Raw genomic sequence first — 23,419 nt, 5'->3', positions numbered from 1 at the left:
AGGGAAGGCATCCACATCCCTGCCAGCTTGAAGGCGTCATCTCCGCGTTTCTAGAGGGGACATCGGGGCCGCGGGCTGGGGTTCCGGGACCTCGGGGGTCCAAGCCTCGCAAGCCTGGGAACGGCCCAGCGGCTCCCAGGCCGGCCGCGCTCCAAGGTTCCCAGGCTGCGGGGGCGGGGCCTCTGGGCTCGCTAGGGGCGGGGCCCGGCTCGCTGTGAGGCGGGACCAAGGTGACTCCGCCTTCTTCCCATTGGTGCTGCCGCTGGCGTGGGCGGGGCCTCTCCGAACCGGCCTCCTTGATTTGCTGGCGCCCCGGCGGGCCCGTGACCCGGAAGGCCTTCGGGCCAACATGGCGGCGCCCAGCCGCGAGACCGAGCCGGCCCGGAGGGCCCGGGCGGCCGCGTGAGGAGGTAGGTGGGAGCGGGAGGTGCGCGCGGGGGGGACGAGCTCGAGCTGCTGGGCCCCGGGGCGGCCGGTTCCGGGTTCGGGAGCGCGAAAGGGAGGCCCCGGAGGGCACCGGCTGCAGGGCCGGGGCGCCGTGACCTTTTCAGGTGCGGGGCAAGGACGCCCGCTGCCCCACGCCTCTCTTCTCCCATTTTGCAGATGGGACGACTGAGGCTCGGAGGCGTTCAGGCCGTTGCCCGAGGTCACGCCGCCAGTCGGTAGCGCGGCGGGAATTCGAACCCGCGGCGGCCTCTCTCTCCCCGGGAACCCAGAATCTAGGCAGACTCCAGAGCTGCTGTACGTCCATCCTGCCACGGGGTTGACTGATAGAAATTGAGATCTTATTCCCATTCGGCTGATACTCGTTGGGTACTTACCCTCTCTGCCAGACACTGTCCGAGAGCTGGAGACATGGAAATGAAGAAGACAGATTTCTTGAGGGGCAGCCACATATCGAAATAGCCATAAATAAGGGATACAGGATTTCAGATACTGATAACTGCTAAAAATGCAATAATTAGAGTGATGGGGGTTTTTTAGATTGGGAGGGGGGGAGGGATGCGGTCAGTGAATGCCTCTCATTTGAATAGAGACAGTCATGGGGAGATCTGGGGAAAGAAAGTTCCAAAAAGAGAGAAAAGAAGTGCGAAGGCTCCGAAACGGGACTAAATTTGGCTTAAGAAACAGTGTAGCCAGAGCTGAAGTTGAGTTTGGAGAGAGAGTTCCTGTAGGATTTTATTCTAGGTGTGAGATACCGTCAGCGATTTTAGGCAGAAGAGCACTGAATTAATTGAGCTTACGTTTTTAAAAGTCCCCTGTGGCCACGGTGGGGACACAGGACTGACGGTAGTGGAAGGCTTAGAAGTGAGAGGCTGGGTAGATGTCCAGGGGAGAGGTGATGATTTGGGATGGAGAGAAATGGTTGCATCTGGGATCCGTTTGGAAATAATCTGCAGCCCTTGTTGATGTACTGCATGGGGGAGCGAGGGACGTAGTGAACTTGGAACTGTTTGTGATCTGAACACCAGGAATGGTGGGGCCATAAGCTGAGCTGGGGAGGAACAAGTTTAAAAGCAGGGGTCAGTCTGGAGCAAGTTATGCTCGGGGTGGCTGGATATACACCAACGTGGCAGTTAGGTATTGAGGCTGGAGCTCAGAGCTGGTGTGGGAGAGAAACATTTGGGAGTGCGGCTCAGACTTGAATGGACATGGGAGACACCTGGGCCCTTGCTGCAGTGCCCGTTCTGATTAGGCAGGTTGGGGTTAGGACCAAGATTTTCCATTTGCAATCAGTGCCCAGGTAATGTTGCTGCTGCTGGCCCCTGGGGTACACTTTGAGGAGGGAAAGTTTAGAACAGTAACAGTGATTTTGTTTCGCTTCTTTTTTAAGATTTAATTTATTTCTCCCCACCCCCTCGTTGTTTGCATGTGCAGTGTCTGTTCATTGTGGGCTCATTTTCTTTATTTTTTATTTATTTCTTTCCCCCCACCCGCCCCCAGTTGTCTGCTCTCTGTGTCCATTTGCTGTGTGTTCTTCTGTGACCGCTTCTATCCTTATCAGCGGCACCGGGAATCTGTTTCTTTTTGTTGGGTCATCTTGCTGTGTCAGCTCTCCGTGTGTGCGGCGTCATTCTTGGACAGGTTGCGCTTTCTTTCACACTGGGTGGCTCTCCCTATGGGGCGCACTCCTTGCGTGTGGGGCTCCCCTATGCGGGGGACACCCCTGCGTGGCAGGGCACTCCTTGGCGTGCATCAGCACTGCGCATGGGCCAGCTCCACACGGGTCAAGGAGGCCTGGGGTTTGAACCGCGGACCTCCCGTGTGGTAGGCGGACGCCCTAACCACTGGGCCAAGTCCGTGCCCCCTTGTTTTCATTAGAAGGCACCTGGGAACCAAACCCAGGACCTCCCATGTGGTAGGCAGGATGCCATTGCTTGAGCCATATCTACTTCCCAGAACAGTGGTTCTTAATCGTAGCTGCATATTAGAGTCATTGGGGTGCTTTAAAAATGCTAATGCGCCCCGCCCCCCCAATATTCTGATTTAATTGATCTGAATTGTAGCCAGGGCATGGGGATTTTTAAAACCTCCCTTGATGATTCTACATGAGCAAAGGTTGGGAACCACTAGAGCTGCAAACCCTAGAGAAGTGGGGAGCATGTGCCGTGACCCCACAGGAAAGCAGCCAGGGCAGCTCAGAATGGGGGCCCCTCGGCAGCCTGGTCACTTGAGGCACGGCCCCCAGCCTGGCAGCAGCAGCGTCACCCAGGAGCTGCTCAGGGGTCCAGAATCGTGCCCCAGGCCTGGGGAATCGGAATCGGCATTTTAATCAGATCCGGGTGATGCAGAGCGCCGTCAAGTTGTCCAGCCTTGACAACCTGAGAAGGAAGTGGGAAGAAACGGGATCGTGCCGACTGGCTGAGCAACAGAAGCCTGGGAGCTAGGAGGAAAACCCAGGGAAGCGGACTTGGCTCAGTGGTTAGGGCGTCCGCCTACCACATGGGAGGTCCAAGGTTCAAACCCCGGGCCTCCTGACCCGTGTGGAGCTGGCCCACGTGCTGTGCTGATGTGTGCAAGGAGTGCCGTGCCACGCAGGGGTGTCCCCCGCATAGGGGAGCCCCACGTGCAAGGAGTGCACCCCATAAGGAGAGCCGCCCAGCGTGAAAGAAGTGCAGCCTGCCAGGAATGGCACTGCACACAGGGAGAGGTGACACAACAAGATGACGCAACAAAAAGAAACACAGATTCCCGGTGCCGCTGATAAGGATAGAAGCAGACACAGAAGAACACACAGTGAATGGACACAGAGAACAGACAACTGAGAGGAGGGGAGAGGGGAATAAATTTTTAAAAAAATAAATCTTTAAAACAAAAAAGAAAACCCAGCGGGTGTTTTCAAAGAGAGGCAGGGAGGGAGGGAGGCAAAACATTTTCTACTGAGAAATTGAGCCAGGTGAGGCCTGAAAAGGAAGCACTGGCTTTGTAAGATAGAGAACACAGGTGGGGTGGGTACCCTTACAAGAGCAGTTTCAGTGGAATGGCTGGGCCAGTTGAGAGTGAGGGAGGCGCTGTCATGTGTGACACCTCTTGGGAGAAGCTTTGCTCTAAAGGGAGTAGAGGTATTGAACAGAGGCTGGAGTGGGACTTGGGGGTCCAGATGGGAGAGGCTAGAGCTGGTTTAATGGTGACAAGAATGATCAAGACATTTTCCAACTCATTCTATGAGGCCGGGATTGTCCTGATACCAAAACTAAACAGAGGGGCAGATGTGGCTCAGTGGTTGAGCACCTGCTTCCCGTGTATGAGGTCCTGGGTTCAATCCTGGTACCTCCTTAAAACAAAACAAAAAAGATGTCACAAGAAAACTAAAGACCAGTATCTCTTAATCATGTAGATGCAAAAAGCCTTTAGTCACCACAGGAATAGAATAAAGAACAAAAACCATATGATCATCAATCGATGCAGAAAAATCACGCTTTCATGATAAAACACTCCACAATTTAGGAATGGGAGAAAAGAAAAGAAATTGAAGACTTCCAGATTGGAAAGGAAGAAGGGAAACTATTTGCAGATAACATGTCTTTTCTATAGAAAATCTTTTCTACAGAAAATCTTAAGGCATTGACAAAAAAATGATTAGAACTAACAAATGCATTCAGCAAGGTTGCAGGAGAGACGATAACATAAAAATAAATTGTATTTCCATACACCTAAAACAATGTGAAAATAAAACTAAGAGAACGTTTCCATTTATAATAGCTTCATAAAGAATAAATACTTAAGCATAAATTTAACAAAAAAAGTACAAGTCTTGTTCACTGAAAGCTACACAAACCATTGTAAATTAAGATCTATGTTATTAGAGAGCCATCCTAATAATGTTCGTGGGTCAGAAGACTTAATTAAGATGGGAGTACCTCCCAAACCGAACTCCAGAGTCATCAGGTGCTTATCAGAATCCCACCTGTCCACCTTGCTGAAATTGACAAGGAAATTGACAAGCTGATGGGAAAATTGAGTAGGAAATGCAAGGGAGCCAGAATAGCCAAAACATCTTGAAAAAGAACAAAGTTGGACAATTCACACTTCCTGATTGCAAAACTGACTACAAAGCAACCATAATCAAGACAGGGAGGTACTGGCATAAGGTCTAGAAGACAGAGCAATACTCAGGCAAAGGTCAGTTGCGCCAAGACAATTGAATGGGGAATGATTAGTCTTTACAACCAATGGTGCTGGGACAGCTGATATTGACATGCAAGAATAAAGCTGATCCCCTTTGTATTAGCCAAAGGAGTGCTGATGCAAAATACCAGAAATTGGTTGGTTTTCATAAAGGGTATTTATTTGGGGTAGGAGCTTGCAGATACCAGGCCATAAGTTACTTTCCTCACCAAAGGATATTTCCACGTGTTGGAGCAGGATGGCTGCCAACGTCTGCCAGGGCTCAGGCTTCCTGGGTTCCTCTCTTCCCAGGGCTCCAGCTTAAGGCTTCAGCATCAAATTCCAACATCAAAAACCCTTAACTCCGTCCTTTGCCATGCCATGCCATGCCCTACTGGCACAAGAGGTTTACATAATTAATCAAGTAAACCTATGAATCCAATATAATCTAATATGCCCAGAGGATAATCCAATATTTCTTTTTCAATTCATCACCAATATCAAACTGCTACACCCTCACATCTCTTACAAAAATTAATTCAAAATTGCAGAAAAGTTTTCGCTCAGTGGTTAAGTGCGCACTTCATACATACGAGATCTCAGGTTCAATTCCCAGCACCTCCTAAAAAATTTTAGAAAAAAATAAAAATTCAAAATTAATTAAATTTTGAGAACTAAATTTGAGAACTAAAATGATAGAAGTCTTAAAAGGAAACAGAGGGGTAAATCTTTGTGACATTGGCTTAGCCAGTGCTTTCTTAGGTACAACACCAAAAACACAGCTACATGAGGAAAAACGGATAAATTCAATGTCATCAAAGTTAAACACTTGTGCTGCAAACAGTACCATGAAAAGGTGAAAAGATAACCCACCTAGGGGAGTGGAGGTAGCTCAGTGGTCGAGCACCTGCTTTCCATGGTTTGCTCCCTGGTACCCCCTAAAAACAAACGAAAAAACCACCTCTCTCATTGGGGAGCAGATGTCGCTCAGGGGCCAAGTGCCTGCTTCATATGTATAAGGTCCGGGATTCCATGTCTGGTACCCAAAACAAAACACCCACACTGAAGGGGAGAAAGGGTTTACAGAATTTAAGGATCTAGGGTTCAGAATATATAAAGAAGTCTTACAACTCAATGATGAAAAGAAAAATAGCCCAATTTTAAAAATGGACACAGACTCAGAATAGACACTTCTCCAAAGAATAGATACAGATGGCCAAAAAGCACGAGAGATGCTCAACCTCTCGGAGAGGATGTGGAGAAATTGGATCCTGTCTACATTGCTGGTGGGAATGTAAAATGGTCCAGCCACTTTGGAAAACAGTTTGGCAGGTCCTCAAAATGTTACACGTAGTTACCATATGTCCCAGCCGTTACACTGCTAAGAATATACCCAAGAGGAGTGTAAACATATGTTCCCATGAAAACTTACCCAGGAATGTTCTTAGCTGCTTTATTCATTAGAGCCAGCAAGTGGAAACAACTCAGAGATCCCTCAGTTGAGGAGTGCATAAATAAAGTGTGGCTCTAGCTGTACAAAAGACGATTTCTTTTTCCTGCAGTGAGAAGGAATAAGGGTTTGATCCACGCTACAGCTCAGATAACCTTGAAAACATGCTAAGGGAAAGAAGCCCGTCACAAAAAGCACATGTTGTCTGATTCCGTTTATGCAAATGCCCAGAATATACAAATCTGTAGACACCAGGAGGGGATGAGTGGTTGCCGGGGTGGGGGGAGGGGGAGGGAGGATTGGGGAGTGACAGCTAATGGGTACAGAGATATCCTTTTGGGGGAGGACAGAAATATGACTAATTAGATCGTGGTGATGGTTGCCCACTCTAAGTATGCTAAAAACCATTAAGCTGTACACCTGAAAAGGGTGGGCTGGTTGTGAATAAAGCTGTTAAAAACAATAAGAGGGAAGCGGATGTGGCTCAAGTGATTGGGCTCCTGCCTACCACATGGGAGGTCCCAGGTTCACTTCCTGGTACTTCTGGAGAAGGCGAGCCAGCGTGGTGGGCAGGTGCAACAAGCTGATGCAATGAGAGAAACACAAAAGAGGAAAGTCAATGAGAGAAGAGAAGACGAACAGACACAGAGAGCACACAGCAAAAGGACACGGAGCAGACAGCGAGCGCAAACAACAAGGGGGGGATGAGTAAAATCTTAAAAAAATAACAACAACAACAATAAGAAGGAGCCAGTAGAGTGGGGGGACCGCTGCAGGAGCAAATTCCTCAAGAAAGTGAAGGGTTTGGTCCAGCAGAGCAGGGACCCCCAATTTTAGCTGTCATCGGAGGCCCGTTTCGGGACGAGGAACCCAGGCCACCGAGAATTGCGGGGTGGGTGAGCCGCGCAGTGTGGAACGGGGCCTCTTGCCCCTGGGGGGTCTTGTCGCGGTGAGCAGCGGGGGGGTGCCAGGCCGACGCCCTGTCCTTTCTCCTGGCCAGGTGGTCGTCTTGACAAGCCAAGCCATGAGCTGGGGGCCGTCCAGCCTGCTGGCCCGGGGCCTCTCGAGGGGCTGGGGCGGCGTCTGCGGGGCCGCCCTCGCTGGGAGCCGCCTCTCTCAGGTAACGGGCAGCTGGGGTGGGCTGTGGGAGGAGGGCCTGGCGTTCACGGTCCACCCCTTCCGATCAAGCCGGCTCCGGGGTCTGGGCCAACCTGTCCACTCCGAGGGCCCGTCGAAGGCCCCCAGCTTCAGAGGTGACCCTGACTGAGGAGCTCCTTGCGTGAGATTTACTCTGGGTCCACCCCTGCGGTAGCCGTTTCATTCACACCATCTCGTGGGTCGTGTCCACCCACTTTGGAGCATTCCAGAGCTTCCTTTTCTGATTTTTGCCCTATGCCCATCCCACCTGCTGTATCAGTTGCCCAAAACTTCACTTCAAGTCCACGCGCCCCTTCCCCCCCCCCTTTTTTAAAATAGGGTAGTTCTTTTTTTCTTCCCTCTCCCCGCCCCCCGCCCCCCCCCCACAGTTGTCTGCTCTCTGTGTCCATTTGCTGTGTGTTCTTCTGTGACCGCTTGCATTCTTGTCAGCGGCACTGGGAATCTGTGTCTCTTTTTGTTGCGTCATCCTGTTGTGGCAGCACTCCATCCATGTGTGTGGCGCCACTCCTGGGCGGGCTGTGCTTTTTTCACACAGGGCGGCTCTCCTTATGGGGCGCACTCCTTGCACATGGGGCTCCCCTACGCGGGGGACACCCCTGCGTGGCAGGGCACTCCTTGCGCGCATCAGCACTGCACATGGGCCAGCTCCACACGGGTCAGGAGGCCCGGGGTTTGAACCCTGGACCTCCCATGTGGTCGGCGGAGGCTCTATCCGTTGAGCCACATCCGCTTCCCTCCCCCCCTTTCTGACTGCACCCTAACTAAAAGCAGTACATTGGGTGAGCTCACCCCAGCGTAAGCAGTACATTGCCTGCAAGCAGAGGGACTGAGAGCAGAGGTTCCCAGCTCCCACTAGACACCCCACGTCAACCCCCCGGGCCCCAGTTTCCTCGTCTGTAAAGCGGGCACAGTGCGAGCACTCCCTCAAGTGCAGTCGTAAAGATGAAATGAGTCTCACGCTCTTGGGGTCCTCAACAGTGCCCGGAAGGTGAGACTAGTCGGTGACTCTTAGCCCTCATTAGCTACACATTTTTGACAAGGCCTTATGAGTAAACCAGCCCATTCAAAACCGTCCACTTAAGTAAGATAAGAAATCTAAGATGTCCATGGACTGTCTAGAGCTGGGGTCGGCAAACTTCCTCTTTTTTTTTTTTTAAGATTTATTTTATTTCTTTCTTTCTCCCCACCCCTTCGTCATTTGCCTTTGCTGTGTCTGTTCATCTTCCTTGTTTCTTTAGGAGGCACCAGGAACTGAACCTGGGGCCTCTGATGTGGGAGGGAGGTGCCTAATTGCTTAAGCCACCTCCGTTCCCTGCTCTTTGTTGTGTCTCTCGTTATGCTTCTCCTCTTGTGTCTCTTGTTGTGTCATCTTGTCACATCAGCTTGCCGTGTCTGCCCTTCGTGCCAGCTTGCCGTCCTGCTCGTCCTCTTTTAGGAGGCACTGGGAACCTCTGCTCCCTGCTTTGTTGTGTCTCTCATTATGTTTTTCTTCTTGTCTCTCTCACTACATTATCTCGTTGTGTCAGCTTTGCTGGACCTGCCCGTCATGCCAGCTCGCTGTCTGCTTTAGGAGGCACCGAGAACCGAACCACAGACTTCCCATGTGGTAGGCGGGAGCCCAGTCTCTTGAGCCACACCCACTTCCCCAAACTTCCTCTTAAAGGCACAAAGAGTAGCTATTTTCAGCTTTGCCCTGGGCCACAAGATCTCCATCAGAAGGACTCACCTGTAGCAACAAAAAAGTTGCCTCAGGCAATCTGTAAATGAATGAGCTGAACTGTGCTCCAGTTAAATTTTATTTACACAAGGCTAGATTTGGCCTGAGGACCTCCTGGTTTGTCAGCTTCTGTGCCAGAGGGATTGCACCTGCTCCCAGCAGCCTGCTTTGTCCCTGCTCATGGAAGCAAGGTCTCCGTGCCCTAAGGGCAGTGACACCATCACAGCTGGGGAAACTGATTCCCGAGCAGGAAAGTGGAATGTAGGAACATGGCTTGGCTGAGAAAGCCAAGACTCCCGCCGAGTCCAAGATCTGTGTTTTCTTTTCTTTCCTTTTTTAAATTCCCAGTTTTAAATCTTACCTGTGGAAGCGGCAACACAGTTAATGCTATGGGGCAATGTAGTTTGGACTTCAGAAAGTTCAGAGGCTGCATGGTGGCAAGGGCCTGCCCCTCTCTTGTCCACCCTCTCTGGATGCAAGAGGCATCACCTGCTGATTATATTTCCTCCAGAGTTACTCTGTACCTATGCAAGCAAAAAAAAAAAAATTATAAAGAGTTGATTCTCTTTATTCAGGTAGTTGTGTTCTCTGAAGTTGCCGCGAGTCCGGAATGAACCAAGGCTGCGAAGGGAAATACAGGGTTAGGTTCTCGTGAGCTTTTGGCCACGACCTTTTCATCAGACCGTCAGTACGTACCCTTGTTTGACGTGTGTTTCTGTTTAAGGCCACCTTACTCAGTAAACACTGCTGATTCAGTATCGCTGAACTCACACCCACCAGCGCTGCAATTCCTTCCTGAAGGAAGCTCACCTGACGCGTGCATAGGCACATCCCAGTCTTCCTGTGTTTAGGAACACTAGACGGCACTTCAGCACTACACCTGGGGGCCACTGTTAACAGCGAAAGCCCCGACAAAAAGCCCCGGAAAACGTGGTGCTGGATACACTGCAAAAGGACGCTCGTTTACAGTATGCAAGTTGAACCAGGAAGGCAGAGTGTGGCCTTGTCCACTTTAACTGGAAATGTCCCTCGGGTGGCAGATTTTTCACGTGTCCAAGGAGGACCACGAAAGTACCGTGTTGATTACGGGTCACAGATCAATTTTAGCAGGTAGGCAATCTGGCAAATATAGTACCTGCAAATAATTAGGATCAACTATAGATTTTTTTCTTTTATACAAACAGGAATCTACACTTTTTTTTAAGATTTATTTTTTATTTATTTCCCTCCCCTTCCCCCCGCCCCCAGTTGTCTGCTCTCTGTGTCCATTCGCTGTGTGTTCTTCTGTGTCTGCTTGTATTCTTGTCAGTGGCACCGGGAATCTGTGTTTCTTTTTGTTGCGTCATCTTGCTGCGTCAGCTCTCGTGTGTGTGGCACCATTCTTGGGCAGGCTGCGCTTTTCTCGTGCTGGGTGGCTCTCCTTATGGGGAGCACTCTTTGCGCATGGGGCTCCCCTATGCGGGGGACACCCCTGCGTGGCAGGGCACTCCTTGCGCGCATCAGCACTGCGCATGGGCCAGCTCTACACGGGTCAAGGAGGCCCTGGGTTTGAACTCTGGACCTCCCATGTGGTAGGCGGATGCTCTATCCACTGAGCCAAATGCGCTTCCCACATGTGTTTTCACCATACTTTCTTCCACTTAATAACATACCTTGGAGCTTATTCCTTGGGATCACACACAATAAAACCCGTCTCAGTCTGTTTTACAGCTGCAGAGCTTTCTCATCCACTTCCTTGCTGAGGGGCATTGGGCCAGCTCCACTGCTGCTGTGGATAACTTCCCAGAAAAGGCATTTGGCACACGTGTGCTTGTAGCTGTCACATTTAAACATCCAGATGTGGGCTCCCCGGGCCAGGGGGCATTTGCAATTGTTGAGAATAATGCCTTATTGGCTCCGTGGAGGTTTTACCACCTCCCTCAGCAGTGGCCGACAGTGTCCGTTTCCCCACAGCGGCGCCAGCATCGGGTTTTATCACTTTGCAGTGGCGCCTGGTCTTGGGTTTGCGAGCGCAGCCTCAGCCTTCCCTGGGGATGCCCACTGGCACCGCTCGCCGCCAGGCGCCACCCTGGCCGCACGCTGGGGGCCAGCCTCCAGCCATCTCTCTCCTCTCCTCCTGCCAGGTGTCCCCGCCAGCCCCACGGGGCCTCCACTGCGGCGCAGCCGCCCGCACCTCCGAGTCCACGCTGGCCCCGCGCCCCCCGCCACCCCCGCGGAGGCCAGCAGGGGCCCTGGCCCTCTATGAGGAGCTGTTTGCGGCGGCGCCCGACGGGCGGCGGGACAAGGCGGGCTTCGTGCGGGCCCTGCGGCACTTCGAGCAGCAGAGCGTGCGCAGGCGGGGCCACGTGGACTTCATCTACCTGGCCCTGCGCAAGATGCGGGCCTATGGCGTGGAGCGCGACCTGGCCGTCTACAACCTGCTGCTCGACGTCTTCCCCAAGGAGGTGTTCCAGCCGCGCAGCATCATCCAGCGCATGTTCCTGCACTACCCGCGGCAGCAGGAGTGCGGGGTGGCCGTGCTGGAGCAGATGGAGAACCACGGTGAGGCCGGCGGGCCCCGCCGCGGCTCTGATTCCCGGTTCCCTCTCGTCCTGCTCCTCCTCCACCTCCTTCTGTCTGGCGTCCCTTCCCCGCCTCCCGCTGGCTCATTTTCTCCTCGTCCTCCCCATCCTCTCCTCCCTCCTTGCCTGCTCTCTGATTCCCCCTGCTCATGCCTGCCTCCCCGCGCCCCCCCGTCCCTCTGTCTTGCCCCTCCCTCCCCGGGCTGCAGGGGTGATGCCCAACAAGGAGACCGAGTTCCTGCTGACGCAGATATTTGGCCGCCGCAGCTACCCCATGCTCAAGTACGTGCGCATGCGGCTGTGGTTCTCCCGCTTCCAGAACGTCAACCCCTTCCCCGTGCCCCGGGACCTGCCCCAGGACCCCGTGGACCTGGCCAGGCTGGGCCTGCGGCACGTGGAGCCCGACCTCAGCGCCAAGCTCACCGTCTACCAGGTACGCGGCCCCTGACCACGCCAGAGGCCACCAGTCCCCGCACGGCCTGCCCGGGCGCTCCTTCCCTTCTGTGTGGTTGCAAACGCCAAGGAGCACCCCCAAAAAATCACGCAGCGAATGGCCCGACTCGCCTACCCCGGCCCCTTCAGCCAGACGGGACTGTCCTTTCCAGCACCCCAGTTCTTCCTCCTAAGAGAGCCTGTGCATTCGCAAGCAGATTTTAAAAATATCCTCTTTTTTTGCACATACATCCCTTCTTTTTTTTTTTAAAGATACATAAATATCAAAAACGTTACACTGAAAAATATAAGAGGTTCCCACATACCCCACTCCCCACCCCACCTCTCCTCTTACATGAACAACCTCTTTCCTCATCGTGGCACATTCATTGCATTGGGTGAATATATTTTGGAGCACTGCTGCACCGCATGGATTAGAGTTTACATTGTAGTTGACACTCTCCCCCAGTCCATTCAGTGGGTTATGGCAGGATATACAATGCCCAGCATCTGTCCCTGCAATATCATTCAGGACAACTCCAAGTCCTGAAAATGCCCCCACATCTCACCTCTTTTTCCCTCTCCCTGTCCCCAGAACTCCTGCAGCCACTGTCTCCACACCAATGATACAGTTTCTTCCATTGCTAGACTCACAATAATTCTATAGTAGAATACCAGCAAGTACCATTTTATGTATATATTATTTTTCCTCTGTGGTGCATTTTGAACAATACATACAGAATGGTTGAAAACATGACCCCAGCACCAAGATTTGGCAGGACAAACAAACAAACAAACAAACCGGCTCTCTTATCAAGGGAGGGTGTGTGGATCTGGCCTTTCTGCACTGCCCGGGACCCGGCAGCCTGAAGAAGGTGAAAAGGGCCAGTGAGGAGCTGTGTGGACGGGAAGCTGCCCTCCCATAGCAGAAGCGAGGAGGCCAAGAGAGCGGGCAGGCGAATTTGCTGCTTTTCACAAAAGCAAATACTGGAAAGATTCTACATCAGAAATGGGGAAAAAGATTCTGGCTCAGAGAGCAGGAAGGACTTGGGTAGAGGGGACAGAATTGGAGCAAGACATTTTCTTGTCATATGGGTTGACTCCCCGGCCCCTTAAACTTTTAATTCTGACATCAACCTACAGGACAGTTACGAAAATAATATAAACCCCATACAGAGAATTCCACTGTGCTGTCCCGCCACCACCCCAGATATCCAGGTCCACCAATTTCAACATTTTGCCACATTTTGGGTTGCATCTTAATCACTGTAAATGTTCAGTGTAGTCAAAAATAAATAAAATTTAAGGAAAAAATACCAACATTGAGACTAGAGATCTCATTGGTAACATCACCTCCAAGAGAAATTTTTCTAAGTTCATTGTCAACTATGTATCCTTAGAGTCATGTATTCAAAGAACAACAAAAAACTGCAGGTAAATCCTGAACTTAATCCCATAGCTTCATGGGTGGCGATAATATTGAAACTAATAGATACTGAAGGATTATTCAATTTTTTAAAAAAACCTGTTGATAGGAAGCAGGATTTTTTCTGCCTCAGAGGAAAAACAGATGCAAATACACAGCTGAAAAAGTTAAGGAAAACACTCCATGGTGTTAAATTTGAAATGAAAAATTAGTATAAATTTACAAACTGTTTGGCAAAAGGGCCCAGGAGGAAAAAACGCTTCTAAAACATGTTTCTCAAATGACAGACTAGTAGACACGTATGCTGCTCCTTGCTTTTTGCTTTTTGCACTTAAATGTGGCTTGGAGTCTATTCTACGTCAGTATCCATCAATACACCGCGGTGCTGTTCAGCTTGAAAGGATTGCTCTTACATGCTCCAAGAGGCCAGACGTCTCTGCCAAGGAGCATGTACCTTTCTGAAAATTTTAAATTTAATTTAGTTTTTGTGAATAGTAACCATGTTCAAGGTATAAAACTTAGTTAAAGATACAAAAGTCAGCCTTCCCACCCTGCCTCTCCACGGAGGCAAACACCATGACATGGTTTTTGGGTCTCCTGGGATATTCTGTGCATGTGAAACTGATTTTTCATAAGCACTTCATTTTTGCTGTATGGCAAGAACTGACATCTGAGCACGTTACAACCAGGGAAAGTCCGCGTTCTCATCCCTGTTTTGCAGTGGGGGAGACTAAGGCACGCAGGTAAAGTGGCTTGGCCAAGGTCATGCAGTTTGTGGGAGAGCCGGGGTTTTTGTTTTCTGTCTGGTTGTATCTTTGTCTTTTTGGGGCCTCTCCATGCCGCGTGGAGGGCCTTGCACCTCTCCGCGCAGGTCTGGGATGCTTTTTTTCTTTTTCTACCAGGAGGTCCCAGGAATCGAACCTGGGTCCTCCATATGGTAAACCAGAGCCCAGTTGCTTGAGCCACAGCCACTTTCCAGAGCCAGGATTTTAATACAGGCGGGCCGCTCCAGGGCTCCCTCCGAGGACGCATCTTAAATGCTGACGGCTTTGCCAAATGGGATGGAAGTAAGGAGGGGACAGCTTGGAGTGACGTACAGGAGGCCCAATAGATGGGCCCAAGAGGAGCCCTGAGCTCTCTGGGATCCCCGTTCCCGTCTCCCGGGTCCCTGGAGGGGCTGGGGGCTGCGAGCGCCCACTCCCACCCTGCCTTGCAGATGCCTTCGTCCAAAGACTGGACAGGAGCTGCAGATGCCAGCCAGCCCCACATTGTAGGTGAGCCCCCCTCCAGGCCTCCGCACCGCTTCCCCGAGGCGCCTCCGGGGCGGGCCTCCGGGGTGGGCACGTAGACTGAGCCCCTCCGCTGAGGCCCGAGGCGTTCCTCTCTCCACCCCAGGAATCCAGAGCCCCGACCAGCAGGCGGCCCTGGCCCGCCACGACCCAGCCCGGCCCATCTTCGTGGAAGGCCCCTTTTCCCTGTGGCTACGCAACCAGTGCGTCTATTACCACATCCTCAGAGCCGACCTGCTGCCCCCGGAGGAGAGGGTGAGGGCCCTGGCACTGGCTGGAGGGGGGGGGATCAGGAGGTGGGTGTGGCCTGGCCCTGCTGCCCAGCCTGGGGGAGGGGGTGTCAGGGAAGTGGCTGCAAGATCCTCGGCCTCTGACCCCACCTCACCTCCACGCAGGAGGTGCAGGAGATTCCGGAGGAATGGAACCTGTACTACCCAATGCAGCTGGACCTGGAGTACGGGAGGAGCAGCTGGGACGACTATCAGTTTGACATCGATGAAGGTAAAAACCGCAGGGGTGGGACACCCCACTGAGAACCAGCAGGTGCCCCTGGACACATAGGCGCACACGCACAGCCCCCTCGGGGGCTCCAGGCGTGGAGTGTCGCCGTGCTGGCTACTGGGCGTGACTCAGCTCGGGCTCCCGGGAGAACCAGGAGGCTTCACCCAAGAGAAGCATGGGGAGGGCCGTCCAGGCAGAGGGGGGCAGTGTGTGCCAAAGCTGGCAGGCACAGGAAAGCCGAAAGGCGGCCGAAGGCCCCTGACCTTGGGGTGGGGCGAGTGGGTGGCTGCCCCAGCCCCACCCAGGCCCCAACTCTGAGGCCCTGTCTCTCCCCACAGTGGAGGAAGGCCCCGTCTTCGCCATGTGCATGGCGGGCGCTCACGACCAGGCCACGCTGGCCAAGTGGATCCAGGGCCTGCAGGAGACCAACCCGGCCCTGGCCCGCATCCCCGTGGTCTTCCGCCTGGCAGCGTCCACCGGGGAGCTCCTGGCGGCGTCCCCGGGGCCGGCCGAGCCGCCCCAGGGCCAGGCGGCGGGAGAGGACGACCTGCAGCGGCAGGAGCGCGGCCAGAGCTGAGCCCGCGGGCGCGCCTGGGGGTGGGGGGTCGGCCGTGTCCCCGGGGGGGCTGTGGACTCGGGTGAAGGGCATGACACGGCCCTGGCGTGTACAGCTAATAAACGTTTCCTGCCCCGGGCTGCCGTCCCCCATCTCTGCCAGGGTGGCCACCCCTTCCCGACCTCAGATGTGAGCAGCCAGCCGAGCCGCCCCAGGGCCAGCCGAGCCGCCCCAGGGCCAGGACACAGCCCACCCTCTCCGCCGTCACCCGACACCCCTACCCTCTCCTGGTCACCCCCACAAGGCGTGGAGGGCCCACGGGCCCGTCACCTGCTGGGTTAGAAAGTTTAACAGAAAGGGGGTGTGTGAGGGTCACGGACAGCGGCGGCGCGCATGTGCGGTTCTGGCTCTCGGTCCCCTTTTGGCGCCGCGGGGCAGCGCGAGGCCGCGAGAAATTTCCCGGCGGCGCGGCCGATGCGCGCCACTTCCGGCCTGGCTCCTAACAACGGGGGAGGCTGGTAACCAGGGAGGGGGGGATGGCGGAGCGGGCGCCGGGGCCCGAGGCGGAGGCGGAGGCGGGCGCAGGCGGGGAGGCGGCGGCCGAGGAGGGCGCGGCGGGCCGCAAGGCGCGGGGCCGGCCGCGGCTCACGGAGTCGGACCGGGCCCGGCGGCGGCTGGAGTCCCGGAAGAAGTACGACGTGCGGCGCGTGTACCTGGGCGAGGCGCACGGGCCCTGGGTGGACCTGCGGCGCCGCAGCGGCTGGAGCGACGCCAAGCTCGCCGCCTACCTCATCTCGCTGGAGCGCGGCCAGCGCAGCGGCCGCCACGGGTGAGGGGGCCCGGCCCGAGGGAGGGAGGGCGCCGGGGAGGAGACGCCCCCACCCCCCGCCGGCGCGAGGCCCCGCCCCCCGGCGCTGCCGAGGCCCCGGCCTGGGCGGAGCCCGGCCGCTCGGCCCGCCCCCTCGCGCTTGGGCCCGCCCACTGGGGCCCTGGCCGGCCCAATCCTGGGGCGCGTCCCTCCTCTCGGCGCTGCGGCGGCCCCACCCCCGGGCCGGGCGGCCCCGCCCCCTGAGACCTCGGAGCTGCTCGGGATCTCACACCACCCGGCCCGGGGCGGGTGATTGGACTCAGTGGGGCGGCCAGCCGTACCCCTCGTGGGAGATCAGAGCCCACCTCGGACCGCGTGGAGGCCCCGCACCCCACCCTCCGTGGCTGCTCGCGCCCGGACCACCCCACCCCTCCCAATCTGGACCGCACACAACTTCCCCAAACCTCTTGGCTCCTGGGGAGCCCCTCCGCCCAGGGGGCCGCCCCCAGGTGACAAGAAAGCCCCGAGCTAGCGACTCTAAAGTCGGAGGTTAGAGACCTTTGCAAAGTCTCTGCGTCTTGAGAGTGAACGGGGCGAGTGGAATCGTTGCCTTCCTGCCCTCTGGGTTGATGTGAGGTTTAAAGGAATGAAAATGTGCAAAAGAGCACATAGCACCTTAAGTGACATGTAGTGAGCGCTCAGCCTTCTCTGCTGCCACGATGGCGGTCATCCCCCGTCACAAGCAGTGCAGCCGCGAGATCCTCCATCTGCCCTGGTTTTTGCTTGCAGGCGTTCCTCAAATCCTGCCGAATTGTCCCCACCCCTCCTGGGGTAACAGTTCACTTAGACACCCACCAGCAGAAGCTGGGAGCTTGGCAAACCTCAGGCCGGTGCCCTAGCCTCAGAGTATCTGATCCATTTAGCCTGAGTGGGGTTACAGACCCTGTATTTTTTTTTTTTCCCCCCCTGAGGAGACTTGGGTGTGCAGCTGGGGTGGAGAACCACTGGCCAATGGGAGCCCAGACCCCACCCTCTCCGCCATCACCTGACACCTCCCGCCCTTTCCTGGTCATCCCCAGGATGCTAAGCTGAAGGTTCCTAAGCTGAAGGTGGCGTTTGCAGAAGCTTGGCTTGCCTGAACTCCAGCAGAGCAGGCCTTGCAAGATTGAGCCTTTGAGGCAACCCAGGCAGGCGAGTGTGAAAACTAGGCCTGGGGGCGGAGCGGGGGAGGGGAGGTCAGGAACCTCTGCTGACTTGAGTGAGGGGCCTCCTCGGGGGACACGAGCAGATATAGAATCATCTTGAATTATTTAGACCTTGTCTTGTCCTTGGATGGTTTTCTGTTCAAAGGCTGTAAAACATAACCAGAAGGCAGGAATGACAATCAGGATGGAAGGGGGAAAGGAAGAAAAGGGACTGAGTGAGGCACAGGTCACTGGGGGACATGACAAGGGCAGTTTTGGGGCACATCAGGGCAAAAACCTTGACCAAAGGAGTTCAAGCGATATGAAAAAGAGGGAATGGAAAATGGGCTAGGAATTTGCCTGGGAGCTTCCTAGCAGCCAGTGAGAAATGGGAAACAGTCAGTTGTGCGGTTTCCAACGTCTCTTCATTTTTGGGGAGGGGTTGTGTCAGGAATGTTTATTGAGCACTTACTATGTGCCAGGATGAGGATGAAAAAAATGAACAAAATAAAGATCTTTGCCTCGCGAAGCTGACATTTTGGTGAGTGGCAGGGGACAAACAAGAAACATAATAAAATAAATGATCTAGAACATTGGAGAGTTACAGAGACTGTGGAAAAAACAAACATGGACTGGGGAAAAAGGACTCAGGAGTGCGGGTTGGGAGTTTTAATAGGATGATCAAGGCAGGCTATGTTGAGAAGACAGCCTTTGAGGAAAGACCAGAAGGAGAAAAGGAGGAGCCAGGCGGATATCCAGAAGAAGAGCGACTGTTCCTCACAGCGGGAACAGCCAGTGCAAAGGCTCTGAGGCAGGACTCTCTCCATGTGTACAAGGAGCAGCAAGGAGGCCCATGTAACTGGAACGAGTGAACGGGGGTGGTGGGGGATGACAAGGGCAGGGAGGTGACATTACAGTGCCTTCTGGGCTCTGGGGAGGACGCTGAGTTTTTCTCCCAGTGAGGTGGGAGTCCTGGCAGGATTTTTATTTTATTTTATTTTGCCTTTTTGAAAGGCAGAATTTTGAACAAAGAAGTGACATGAACTGGCTTATATTTTTCAAAGAGAGGTGGCCCGAGGTTTGGACTCGAGCCCCTGGAAATCTGCGGTTGCTGTTTGCCAAGAAGTGGCTGGTTGTGGGGGAGGCAAGATGACAGCTTGCCCAGGACCCACTGTGGGGGGCCGAGGAGGTGTCGGGGCCGCGGAGCAGAGCAAGGAGAGGGCCAGGCTGGAGATCTGAATTTGGGAGTCCCCAGGGTAGACGTGGAAGGATCTGCCGGGTCGAATACTGCTGGGCGAGCGAGGCGGCGGCGGCTGGGAGCCGTGGCGTGGCCAACAACGCGATGGAGCCGAGGAACCAGAGAGGGCAAGCGTGGCACAGAAATGGGGCGGACGTCGGTGGGGCAGGGGGCTCGAGACCACTTGACTTGAGGATGGGAGAAATGACCTAGGGGCGTGAAAGTGAGTGGCCGAGTTGGGCGGGGCGGAGTTGCCAGGGTGCGCTCGGGGGCTGGCAGGAAGGCCACGCCGGACCCGAGGTGCCCCCACAACTGTGACCCTCCGCCGGGAGTCACCGAGGCGCTGGAGCTCAGAGGGGGGGCCAGGGAAGGGAAAGGAAGGGAAGGCAGCTCCGAGTAGGAGGTGTGGCAGCAGCGGCTTCGGAAGGCGACATTGGTTGTGAGCCTTGCCCTTTTTTTTAAAGATTTATTTCCCTCGCCTTCCCCCCACCCCGGTTGTCTGTTCTCTGTGTCCATTTGCTTCGTCTTCTTTGTCCGCCTCTGTTGCTGTCAGCGGCATGGGAATCTGTGTTTCTCCTTGTTGCGTCATCTTGCTGTGTCAGCTCTCCTGTGTGTAGCGCCATTCCTGGGCAGGCTGCACTTTCTTTCACGCTGGGCGGCTCTCCTTACGGGGCGCACTCCTTGCGCGTGGGGCTACCCTGCGCGGGGGACACCCCTGCATGGCAGGGCACTCCTTGCGCGCATCAGCACTGCGCATGGGCCAGCTCCACACGGGTCAGGGAGACCCGGGGTTTGAACTGCGAACCTCCCATGTGGTAGACGGACGCCCCAACCACTGGGCCAAGTCCGCCACCCTGAGAGCCTTGCCTTTGATGCACGTGACCCAGTTTAAGTTGCCGCCACTCTGGGGTAGGAGCCTCTGCTATTCTCCCCACCTTGCGGACAAGGAAACTGAGGCCAGAGAGGGGAGAGGCCCGCCCGGGGCCACCCAGCCATCTGAGAGCAGAGCTGGGCCTCGAACCTGAGGCTGGCACCCCCACCCCCGCCCCCAGCCACAGCAGGGCCTTCCGCGGGCGTTCGGGTTTGGGTGAGGGTCTGGGCATCCAGGGCAGGCCCTCGGAGCCGACAGAGGGGGCAGAGAAGCCCCAAGGGGTACCCAGACTTGGGGTGGGGGGGGCCGAGATGTGTCATCAGGCTGGGTGGGGTCGGGGTCCTGGTGGGCCACCAGGGTATCTGGCAAGAGGCGGCCCTGGCCACGTGGGGCGGTCTCCACGATGTAAGGGCAGCAGTCCGCCAAGCGATCACTAGGGGCCGGCGTCTGCGCCAAGCTCTCCGCAGCACCCAGAAGCTCCGCCAGACGTGGCGTCACGATCCCAAGCTACAGGTGGGAAACTGAGGCGCCGGGAGGCCAGGCCACTCACCACGGTCGTGGAGCTGCTGCTGCAGGGCCGAGGGCGCGGGACAAGGACAGGAGGCGGCCACGGGGCGGTGGGGCCACCGCATGGCGGCAGGAAGGGACGGTGAGGCCCCCCAAGGGTCGGGGCGAGGGGGCCCCAAAGCCCTGCCCTCGGTCCACGCAGAGGCCGCAGCCGGCGCCCAGCACCCGCCTGGCAGGTGCAGCGCCCCCCGGGGGCGGAGGCCAGCGGGACCCCCGGGCCTGGGCCTTGGGCACCGGCTCACGTGCTGCTGAACAAATAAACGACCACAGCCCGGGGCAGAAAACACTCAGGTTTCCGGGAGACCAGAGGCCAGCGCGCGTCAGCCCCATCCCCTGCCCGGGTCCCCCCGGGCCCAAGCGAAGGTGCCCGCTGGGTGCACCTTCACCTCAAGGCGCATCCAGGGAAGGACCCACCTCAGGCCCTGTTAGGCCTCCGGCAGAGGGCCCAGCTCTCCGGCTGGGGGCCAGGACTGCCCACAGGTCTTTTGTCACCTGCCGCCCGCCCCAGGCCCCCTCACGTTCTCAGCTTCGGATCCCTGGTGCCTGCAGGGGCCCAGAACTTTTTATTTTATTTTATTATTTCTTTTTATTTCTCTCCCTTCCCCCCCCCCCCGCCCCAGCTGTCTGTTCTCTGTGTCTATCTGCTGCGTGTTCTTCTTTGTACGCTTCTGTTGTTGTCAGTGGTGCGGGAATCTGTGTTTCTTTTGTTGCGTCATCTTGCTGTGTCAGCTCTCCGTGTGCCATTCCTGGACAGGCTGCACTTTCTCTCGCGCTGGGCAGCTCTCCTTACGGCGCACTCCTTGCGTGTGGGGCTCCCCTACGCGGGGGACACCCCTGCGTGGCAGGGCACTCCTTGCGCGCATCAGCACTGCGCATGGGCCAGCTCCACACGGGTCAAGGAGGCCGGGGGTTTGAACCCTGGACCTCCCATGTGGTAGGCGGACGCCCTAACCACTGGGCCAAGTCCACTTCCCCAGGCCCTTTTAAATCGGGGCCGGCCCACCTTGAGACCCTCCCTTTAGAGGGACTAGTGACATCCCATCATAGACAGGGGCCCCGCCCACACCCAAGAGGAGGGACCTATGGGGGGTTGTCCCCCAGTGGGCTTCAGGCAACAGCAGACGATGGCCACACAACTCCGGGGGCCACACCTCTGAGCTCAAGGCGTGTGCGGGGCCGCCCGGCCTCTGAAGCACGGAGGGGCTGGCAGCGGCTTGCCGGCCACTCACGGCCTACCAGGTCCCTGCCTCTGTCACATGACCGTCTTGCCTCTTCGTCTCATCTCCTCGTCTTTTTTTTTCCCATCTCCCTCCCCCTGCCCTGCTGTTTTTGCTTTCTGTATCTATTCACCGTAGGATCTTCTGTGTCTCTTTCTCTTTTCGTCTCCTCTTGTTCTGTCCTCTAGGATTCACCGGGATTCAATCCTGGGGACCTCCAATGTAGAGAGAGGTTCCCTGGCCCTTGTGCCACCTCAGCTCCTGGTCTCTGCTGCCTCTCGCCCTTGGCTCTCCCCTCCGTCTCTCTTTTTGTTGCATCATCATCTTGCTGCGTGGTTCGCTGCGCAGGCACACCTTGTGTGTGTGTGTGTGTGTGTTTTACCAGGAGGCCCCGGGGAGCATACCTGGGTCCTCCCCTGTGGTAGGCGGGAGCCCGATCGCTTGAGCCACCTCCGCTTCCCACTGTCTCCTCTTCTTACAAGGGCTCAGGCCACTCTGGCAAGGGTCCAGCCCCATCCAGCTCGCCTCGTCTAACTCATCATTCTGTCAAAGCTCCGCTTTCCAGAGAGAGTCACATCCACAGTTGCGGGCGTATGTCCCTTAGGGGGACACACGTTTGCCCCTCTCTGGGGGCCCTCTTAGAGTAGCACAGCAAGTCGCCGACCCCCGCTTCCGACCTCCTCCCCTGGCCTCGAGCCTGAGGGAAGGTCCCGTGGGGGCAGGCACGGAACCCAGAAACGAAAATCCTGCCGTCCGCGTGCTGTCACCCCCGAGCAGGAGGAGCGGCAGGCGCGGTGGCCGTCCCGCTTGGGTCACCAGGCAGCCTGCTGGCCCAGCGCCAGCCGCCACCCACCCCCCCCCCGGCCCTCACTCCTCACTGCCTCTCTCTGTTGCAGGAAGCCTTGGGAGCAAGTCCCCAAAAAGCCAAAACGGAAGAAAAGTGAGTGGACCTGCTGGTGGAGGTGTTTGCCCGCGCGCGTGCTCGTTTCCCCGGGACAGGGCGTGCCAGGCCCCGTTCCCATTCTAATGGGAAACGCAGAGGACAGGCCGACCAGGACGGTGGCAGGGGGGCGCTGGGACCCCGAGGAGGGGCCTGGGAAACGGGCAGCGGAAGTCGCCAGTGCCAAGCCCTCAGGCTGGGGCCTGGCGCATCCAAGGACCTGCAGGGAGGCCAGCGCGGCTGACCCGGGCAGAGAGACGCAGGCAGGGAGCGGGAGATGACGAGGACAGGGAGACGGGGCCTGGTGGGCCACGGGCAGGGGGTGGGCTTGGCTTTTGCTCCAAGCGATGTGGGAGCCACGGAGGGTTCTGGGGAGAGGAGGGCCCGGACCTGCCTCGGAGGTTCCCGTGCGCCTCCGGCTGCGGCGGGGAGAGCAGGTGGGCGGTTTCGGGGAGGGAGCCCGGGACCCTGGCAGCTGTCGCCCAGGACGATCGTACACTAGCAAGCAGCCAGCACTTACTGTGCACCTGCTGCGCGCCCGGCTTCTTGGTTCTCCAGGTCCAAGTCTTCCCCCGGAGGGCTCTCACCTCCCCCACGCCACACCCCCCGTCCATAAACCCGGCGCCGTCTCGGGGTGTCCCCCCCCCCGACGCCCACCAGGCCCCTTGTCCGCAGGGCGGCGGCGCAACGTGAACTGCCTGAAGAACGTGGTGATCTGGTACGACGATCACAAGCACCGCTGCCCCTACGAGCCCCACCTGGCCGAGCTGGACCCCACCTTCGGCCTGTACACCACGGCCGTGTGGCAGTGCGAGGCCGGCCACCGCTACTTCCAGGACCTGCACTCGCCCCTGAAGCCGCTCAGCGACTCGGACGCCGACAGCGACAGAGGTGGGC

General features: G+C 56.3%; 2 protein-coding genes across 3 annotated transcripts in view; both read left to right on the top strand.

The window, feature by feature from the left end:
• The first annotated feature begins 327 nt into the window (after positions 1–327).
• Positions 328–15,838, top strand: ECSIT (ECSIT signaling integrator). Of its 2 annotated transcripts, XM_058290532.2 has the most exons (9): positions 328–410; positions 604–741; positions 7,059–7,178; positions 11,057–11,474; positions 11,704–11,927; positions 14,569–14,626; positions 14,748–14,896; positions 15,037–15,142; positions 15,481–15,838. In XM_058290532.2, the coding sequence occupies exons 3-9, from the start codon at positions 7,083–7,085 to the stop codon at positions 15,717–15,719; spliced, it is 1,290 nt and encodes a 429-aa protein (XP_058146515.1). In that variant the 5' UTR covers positions 328–410; positions 604–741; positions 7,059–7,082; the 3' UTR covers positions 15,720–15,838. The 2 variants fall into 2 exon arrangements, with proteins under 2 accessions (XP_058146515.1, XP_058146516.1); XM_058290533.2 differs by lacking the exon at positions 604–741 and having other exon boundaries at positions 334–410.
• Positions 15,839–16,203: 365 nt separating this feature from the next.
• The window catches only part of ZNF653 (zinc finger protein 653), a 73,594-nt gene continuing 66,378 nt past the window's right edge, over positions 16,204–23,419 (top strand). Inside the window, exons 1-3 of the mRNA XM_058290209.2 lie at positions 16,204–16,527; positions 22,479–22,522; positions 23,198–23,413. Of these exons, the coding sequence (XP_058146192.1) occupies positions 16,235–16,527; positions 22,479–22,522; positions 23,198–23,413 (553 nt within the window). The 5' untranslated portion in view covers positions 16,204–16,234. The remainder of the gene's footprint in view (positions 16,528–22,478; positions 22,523–23,197; positions 23,414–23,419) is intronic.

The sequence above is a fragment of the Dasypus novemcinctus genome, chromosome 30 (assembly GCF_030445035.2).
Source record: "Dasypus novemcinctus isolate mDasNov1 chromosome 30, mDasNov1.1.hap2, whole genome shotgun sequence".
In the NCBI taxonomy this organism is placed as follows: Eukaryota; Metazoa; Chordata; class Mammalia; order Cingulata; family Dasypodidae; genus Dasypus; species Dasypus novemcinctus.
The sequence above is the reverse complement of the archived record's forward strand: the minus strand, read 5'-3'. Positions and strand labels throughout refer to the sequence as shown.

Excerpts from the sequence above, each read along its gene's own strand:
- ECSIT (XM_058290532.2), top strand. The coding sequence starts at position 7,083 with ATGAGCTGGGGGCCGTCCAGCCTGCTGGCCCGGGGCCTCTCGAGGGGC. Across the intron at positions 7,179-11,056 it reads CTGGGAGCCGCCTCTCTCAG|GTGTCCCCGCCAGCCCCACG; the intron begins GTAACGGGCAGC and ends TCCTCCTGCCAG. Across the intron at positions 11,928-14,568 it reads CCAAGCTCACCGTCTACCAG|ATGCCTTCGTCCAAAGACTG; the intron begins GTACGCGGCCCC and ends CCTGCCTTGCAG.